This window comes from Mus caroli, unplaced genomic scaffold (genome assembly GCF_900094665.2).
Source record: "Mus caroli unplaced genomic scaffold, CAROLI_EIJ_v1.1 scaffold_9520_1, whole genome shotgun sequence".
In the NCBI taxonomy this organism is placed as follows: domain Eukaryota; kingdom Metazoa; phylum Chordata; class Mammalia; order Rodentia; family Muridae; genus Mus; species Mus caroli.
Window position 1 is genome coordinate 54,334 of NW_018388967.1, and position 8,345 is coordinate 62,678.

General features: G+C 37.3%; 1 protein-coding gene across 1 annotated transcript; it reads right to left on the minus strand.

Moving 5' to 3' along the window:
* Positions 1 to 4,013: 4,013 nt before the first annotated feature.
* LOC110287876 (putative vomeronasal receptor-like protein 4) lies at positions 4,014 to 4,991 on the minus strand. The gene has a single exon (XM_021154380.1). The coding sequence runs from the start codon at positions 4,947 to 4,949 to the stop codon at positions 4,053 to 4,055; it is 897 nt and encodes a 298-aa protein (XP_021010039.1). The 5' UTR covers positions 4,950 to 4,991; the 3' UTR covers positions 4,014 to 4,052.
* Positions 4,992 to 8,345: the final 3,354 nt, after the last annotated feature.

Sequence of the window (8,345 nt, forward strand, 5' to 3'; positions counted from 1 at the left end):
GCTTAGAATTCAGTTAGCTTTCAGAAACAGATCATCTTGAATGTATACCCTCATATGGTCTTGTACACTGGAAGAAATGAGTTCTCTTTCCTCTTACTCTACCCAAAGATCCTGCAGTCATTTTCTTAGAAGGTTTGAGAGCAGAAGGGTAAAATAAGAAACTTCAAAGCTGAATTAATTTCAGGACATGGACTTTCAGTTTTTCCTAGATGTCCAGTGATCAATAGTATTTTGTCTCAGATAAAAACGTTTCTAATGTAAAATTTGCTATTAGTCAAGAAGGCATGATGCGTTTAGGGTTATGCATTATAATTTCAATGTTTTATTTAATTCATAAAATATTGATCATGATTATTCTGAATATAAACATTGTTGTTTTTTGATAGGGCCTTCTGCCCCATCACCCACTGCCCTGCCTCTTGTTAAGTTTGTGTAATCGCTATTCCAGATTGTCAACTTGACTACATTTGGAATGAACTCCAGAAATGGAAGGCACATCTCTAATCAAGGTCTTGAGACTGTAAGACACAGGCTTCTGACCAAGATCTTGACTTGGAGAACTTGAAGCATAGTGACAATTAAAAGGTTAGGCCCAGGCAAAGTAGTACAGGCTTTTAATCTCAAAAGATGGAGGCAAGCAGATCTCTGCTCTCTGCATTCAAGGCCAGTTTGGGACAGAACAAATCCAGGCTGGGTGTTACATACCTTCAATCTAGGCCTCACCTTCTATGGAGGCCTAAATAAGGATATTGGAAGAAGGAAGACTCACTCTTCTTCCTCACCTGCTTGTATTTACTTGCAAGCATATTTTTTGAAACTCTTTCTTCAGTATCCCAGCTTACAGAGTAGACCAGCTGAAACAACCAGCCAAATGATATTGAGCAACTACAAGATTCTTGGTCTTTTCATTCACAATTACTCATTGTTTGGTTAACTGAACAGCAAATTGTAAGTCATTATAAAAAATCCCCTTAATATAGAGACAGTCCATAAGTTCTGTGACTCTAGAGAACCCTTATTAGTACAGTTGGGAAGGTTTAATCTCATCTTCCAAACATTAGAACTCTTGGGTCATCTTTACTTCCTATGTCAAGTAATCTGTTGTAAAGGTAACCTGCTTTCTGTGATTGTGATCAACACCATCTTGGAGAAGAAAGTGTTAATTTGGTTTACACTTCCATCTCAGAAGAAAGTTACAGCCCATCACTTAGGGAAACTAGACAGGATCTCACGCAGGAGAAGATGAAGGAACCTGGAGATACACTGCTAACTAGCTTGTTCACTCTTGAGTGCTCAGGTGTCTTTCTTATATAGCTGAGGCCCACCTGCAAAAGGCACCACCCACATTGGGATGGGTCCCTTTAATTAGCAACTAAGAAATGCCTCACATACAGGCAATGTTGACTAGTATTTTTGTGTGTTTATTTATTTGTTCCCCATTTGACACAAGCTAGAATAATTTCACTGGGGACAAGAACCCTCAGTTGAGAAAAGGCCCCTATAAATTTAGATAATAAGCAAGTCTGTCTGGCATTTTCTTGATTAATGATTGAAGGGGAAATCCAAAGCCCAATGTGGTGGTGCCACTCTAGGCAAGTAGCCCTGAGGTGTATAAGTAATTAGGATAAGCAAACCATGGAGAATAAGCCAATGAGAAGCTTTCCTTCATGGTCTGTCTCCAGGTTCCTGTCTTGAGTTCCTGCCCTGACTTCCCACTGTCATGGAGTGTGATGTTGAGAGTGTAATCTAGAATACAACCATTCTTCCATGAGTTGTTTTTTGTCCTGAGGTTTTATCACAACACTAGAAAATGTATTAGAACAAGACAATCTGTCCTGATCAGTTCTTTGATTGAGGTTCCCTGTTCCCAGATGGCTCTGAGTTGTGTCAAGTTTACAGCTGAAGCCAAGTATAACAGTACTCACAGGCAAACCGATGCAGAGTCCCCCTCAGTACTTATGTTTGACTTGGAACTATGTTCTAATGCTTAGTGTTTCCTGTGTCTGGCTCCTAGCTCCTACAATACTTGGTGTGCAACAAAGCCACTTATGTGTCCCTCTCTTTCTACTATATAATATTACTCCTAGTGCAATTTACGCATTCTTAATTCTACATTTTAGTGGGAAACAAAATAGTTTTGATTCGTGGAACCCAAACTTTACCTAAACCTTCAGTATTTATTTTTACTTTTTTTCTAGCATTATATCCTCTATATTTCCATGCTGAATTGAATGGTCTTCATGGTTTGTGCTTTTTATGTCATTCCTCATTGCATTCAAGGATTAACATTCCGTCATTTGTCATCATCTACCAATGATACATTCAGAAATACTTCCCGTGTCTTACTTCCTACACAAACTATTCAGAAGTCTGCCACAGAAAGACTGTCTTGTTTTTAAGCAAAATGCAATTTTATAAAGAAATCAAACCCCTAATCATGATGGACTAAGACAATCAAATTCAAAGAAGAAAACATTCATCCTTCTTCAATAGAAAGACCAAAATATACTCAGTAAGGGAAGAGAGAAACAAGGAGTCTGTCTACATCAATTCCAATTTGTTCTTTTAAAAAATTTATTTATTTATTTTACATAGCTGTTTTCAGACACTCCAGAATAGGGCATCAGATGCCATTAGAGATGGCTGTGAACCACTATGTGGTTTCTGGGAATTGAACTCATGCTCTTTGGAGGAGCCATCTGTCCAGAGCCTCCTATTTGTTCTTTAGTATGTAACATCAGAAAAAGGATCACAGTTCTTTCAAGGAGATTTGATCAAATACCTTATTCTCAAAACTATGCATTCTTCCCACATATGGCTTGGGTATTCTTTTTAAAAAATCAAAATCAAATCATCATTTAATTGGGAGCTAGAACCTTTCCTAGGTCTCAGAGTCAGAGACTGGCAGTTTAAGTTCGACAGGCCATTCTAGGTAAAAACTACTCTTCTTCAAACAGAGACAGAAGTTATTTTCAAAGTCAGTATTTTGGTTATTTACAAATTTCATGTGAATAGATGAATAAATTATCCAATGAGCACTATGAGGAAACTATGAAATTCATCTTCATATATTTCCATTAACTTAGGTTCTCTCAAATGAGTCAATTATGCTTTCCATTTTTCCATATTATTTCCTTGAATCATATTGTTGGTAATATGCCATTAAATATTGTTCTACTATACTTTAAAAAGGATTAGTCCACACAGATTTTAATGTGAATTATGAACACTCCTTATATATTATACTGTAGCATTGAACTTGCCCATTCTATCATAAGTTCAATGAGAAATATCTGAGACGGATCTTTATAGCTGTCTTTAGTCACAAGAAAAAGGAATTGTTACTAGATGTCTGGTTTTTGAAAATGCTGTTGCAGCCTATGAAGGTTTTTGTTCAATGTCTGATACATACATTTTGAAATGTAAAGGAAAAAGAAACCCTTTGGTTAAGCTAAACCAGTTCAGATAGAAAATCCCCAGTCAGTCAGACTATTTTCAAAGACTATCTCAAACACTCAAACTAAGATGGCAACCAAATAAACATAAACAGTTACATCTGAAAGATGGAATCTGAAACTGAAAATTTTAGGTCAAAGTGTGACTCTAAATGTAATTATGCAGACTTTCTAAGTCATGAGTTTCTCAAAACTAAACGTTATGCAATTATTTTTACTGTAATTGCTAGCCTGTTAATAACATAGTTCAATTGGATTCACTGTGATAAATATATACTGCCTCTAACATGTATTGATTGTGTGCTGCCATGACTCCCTCTGCTACCAGAAGTGATGATCATGAATGATCTTTTTTAGATACAAGAGAATATCAGCTATTTCATGAAGGATTGCAAGATGGAGAAACAAACAGTTGAAGCTTTGTATTTTCCTCAGCTTCATTATTAGATAAGCACTGTCACCATTTGTTTAGTGAAAATCCACCTTTATGTAAATACACTTAATAGATCCTGTATTATAGCACCAAAATAAAATTATCAAGTTTTCTAATTTGCATGCTTGAAGGATCAATGGACATTTATCAATTTCTGATCCCTCTTACTGAGTGTGACAACATTTAATTAGTTGTCCATCTCTATGAATCAGTATGAAGGGGCTAAGAACTGCATAACCAATGGTTAAAAACTCTGGAACATCTAGTACTGTGGAATAATTCTCTATGGTCAATGTAAAGAATAAAGAAATAAAACAATCTGCCCAATAAAAGAAAATAAAACACAACATCAGAAGGAGGACACTTTGAGCAGCTCTCAGCTCAGGGGGAGTTCTGTAGAGAAGCTTGGAGTTCTGAAGGTAGAGGACTTGCTGGTGGTGCTTGTGGAGACGAAATACCATGTATCCACTGGCCAATCCCATAGCACCCTGAAACACTGCATCTCTCAGGATCATGAGGGTGAGAAAAATCCATCTTGTTATCCAGCTTTCAGGCAGAAAATAGCAAAAATTGTCATCTTTCCTGAACTGTGTGATGTTCAGACTACTGACATTTTTAATGTAAGATAGTAAGTTCATGCTGATCAAGGAATTGAGTATCCACAGGCAGAGGAGCGAGAAAAGAATGTGCTGTGGGGTCTTTAGGTTGAGCCTCTGCCACATTGAGTGTCTGGGACTGATTGTGATGGCCTGGACCACAGTAAGGAGACTGCTGGTACAGATGGAGAGACCCCGGGACACTCTTGCCAGGTAGACAACAACTTTACAGCTGGTGTCATTTAAGAAGTTGTCAAAATTAAAGGCTCCTATTGTCCTTCGAATCCCTTTTGAAAAAAGCATTATGATATTGGTAAATGTCAAGTGAGCAAGAATGAGGTGTATGGGTTTCTGCTCAGCGCTTTGGAACATGTGCATATAACTCACAAAAACTAAGCTGTTCCCAACGGTGCCAAGTCCAGTGAGACAGAGGAAGACTGTGCCCTTGACAGGGTCCAAAACCATCCTTAGATCTGAAGTAGGAATACTTGATCTGGGAAATACCTTTTGGAAGAAATCATCAAGAAATTTGCTGGTGAGATGGCTCAGTGGGTAAGAGCACCCGACTGCTCTTCCAAAGGTCCAGAGTTCAAATCCCAGCAACCACATGGTGGCTAAAAACCATCCGTAACGAGATCTGGCGCCCTCTTCTGGAGTGTCTGAAGACAGCTACAGTGTACTTACATATAATAAATAAATAAATCTTAAAAAAAAAAAAAGAAATCATGATAGGTAATAGGTAAATATATTTGAAATGACCTTACATTCCTGGGAATCAGGTGATGATACATACTATTATTCAGATTTATTGACCCTGAACTTTCTTCTGTGGCACTCTCTGTGAGTTATGTCATATAGACTCAAATGATATCATAAAGACTACTTTCAAAAATCTAAATTTCCTAGCTCTATATTTATCTTACACTATACAATCAAATCTAGTTGTACAATTGTTGATATATCTGTCCTCTTTCACAGCATGGTTACATTCACACCAATGACTCCAAACCAGTATTTCTCTAAGCATTAAATATTTCTTTCTGGCATATTCCTGTAATCCCATTCTGTAAATCATGTATTCATGCTAACCTGTATGCCTGTACCACATGGCATATACAAGCATCTGTGAATGTTCTCTTGTTTCAACATATTGAAACACCTCTTAAGTTAACCACATTTTGAAATCTACAGCACCTCTTATTTTATATCCTTATGACTTTCAATTTGAAGAAGGTATGTTTCTTTCATATCATTGTATATCAGGTGCTTAGACCTCAAGATTTTCACAAATACCTACTGAAAGCCAAAATTCTATGATTGTATAAAGAGGCACACAACTTAAAAGTTTAAAGTTACATTCAATGGACCTAGATTTTTACTGGAACTGTCATACTGAGAGTGGCTGTAGTCAACCCCCAAAGCCCTGGTCCCTGATTCCAGGAGACAGGCTAATCTTCACTCGAGAAACTGAGTTCCATCACTACAAATGTGTGCCTAGTTCCTAACGATTCTTCTATAATTTCTGTAAAATTTAGGACCACTATGGGGCAATCTGGAGACAGACTGAAAGTAGCTCAAATTGTAAACAAACATTTTTACTGACATATACATATGTGTATATATAGATTTCATTTTCTCTTAATCCCAGTGAAGATCTAGACTCAGGATCAAGCCTTATAGTTAGACACCATTGTAGTAATTTTACTACTTAGAAATATTCACTGGTCTTCTGTAGTTCTTCAATATCCAGTCAAAGTATAAACTCTTCTAGATTAGACCTATTAGTTACAGCTGAATCAGCCAAAGCCAGACATGAATGAATGTTTTGTTGTTATCAACATACATAAACTGTATACAATGATAGGTGTAGTGTGTTGTTTTCACACCATTATTCCTTGAATTCTCCCATTACCACCCTTGGTGTCCTATCTTGTCCTTCTTCTTTCTAGAGCTTTGCATCTTAGCCAGGTAATAAGCAAGAGAAAGATGCAGAAAGATGACAACCTATACTTAAAAGACCATAAACACTATGCCAGAATACTGTTAAAGATGTGATGAATTACTTCAGAAAGCCACAGAATATATAATCAGTGTACAGAAATCAACCTCTATTTTATAGTACCAGATAAGAAGAAAATGAAAACACTCACAATATTTACATTAAACAAAAACAATCAAACAGACAAACCAGAACTAGCCAAAGAAAGAAATGTGTAATATTGGAAGGGAAGCTGCTTTCTTTGTTATTCCTCTGCATTTCCCCCACCCCTAATCTCCACTAATTTTTCGATCCATATTTTCCTTTCATTAGCTATTCTAAATTCTAAAGTATGGTTTATATGATGTTGATCTGTGTTCAGCTCTGGTGAACAATGTCTTTCCTTTATTTCTTTCAGGGCCAATATTGAAAATTTGTATTTTCTTTAACAAATCATTCCTTTTGGTTTCAGAGAGAGCAGCAGACCATGTGAACCTTAGATCCAGATGGCAAACTAACTCAACCTAATCTCAGAGATAGAAGACCTCTATGGTGGAAGCTCAGCAGACAGAAAGTCCTCCCAAAGTTCATGGTGCATCAAGCATTGTCACTGTAGGAGACACTCTCCATGTCCAGTGTGCTCCCTACCAAGACACCAATGCCTTCCCTGGTATGGGAGGAAGACCTGTAATGCTACCACTCAGGGAACACAGGCAAGAAGCTTGTGGATTAGAGACCAGTCCAGTATTCATAACATTATTCACAAAGCTAGAAAATATATTCTCAAATTCATATGGAGATACAAAAACAAAACCAAAAATCTACAGACAAAGCAATGTGGAATATAAATGAGGTAAGCCAGAAGTATCACATAACCTAATTTCAAGTTCTACTAGCAACAAAAACAAGATCCTCATAGAAAACCAGATATAGATCGATGGGATAATGGAAAGAATCTATAAACCAATGCAGCTTGAGTCAAAAATGTAGGCAACGAAACCTCAGATAGAGGACAGAAACTAGATCCACACACACTCCTTATATTTCACACACACACACACACACACACACACACACACAAATGAAACTCTGTTAAACATTATGATGTAGGAACTGAGGCCCAGGAAATGTACAAAGGAGAGCACAGGGAAAGCACCTCAGGACGCAGCATCAACATATGTCATGACATCACATAGCAGCTGTGAACTGCCACTCTGAATATACATACAATTAGCATACAGACAATCCACCCACCTGAACACTTTCTGTAAGAAGCAGCAAATTGGTCAGCAAATAGGAACAATGTTCTCCGTTTTCAACCACTTGGAACAAATCTTTTTTTTTCCTGTTTTTATTAGTCATTTTATTCATTTACATTTCAAATGATATCCCTCTTCTTGGGTACCCCTGCACCAACCCCAGTCCCATCTCTCCTCAGCCTCTCTCCTTTGCCTCTATGAAGGTGCTCCTCCACCCATTCACCCACTGGAACAAGTCTTTAGAAGAAGAAACACAAATCTCATGAGCATCAGGCTGCCCCCAGGGAGAGTGCATTATAGGAGCACTGGGATGCTGCTGCCATGGAGGGTGTTCTGGAGAATAGTAAAGTCCTAATAAGTGGCCTTGGGCCCTTTAAGGAAGTCTGGAGCATTTCTAGATGTGCTGAAGTTAATTGTGCAGATTAGAAGATTAATTAATCCTGATGTTATAAAACAAAGACATTTTTAAGTTAGGGATTCCCAGAAAACTATACTTTATAAGTAAATAAATAAATAAATAAATAAATAATCTGGTGCCCTCTCCTGGTCTCTGCAGGCACAGGTCATGAAAGAAGGGTATGTATTGGCAGGCAAATCACACACAGATTTTTAAAAATAAAATAA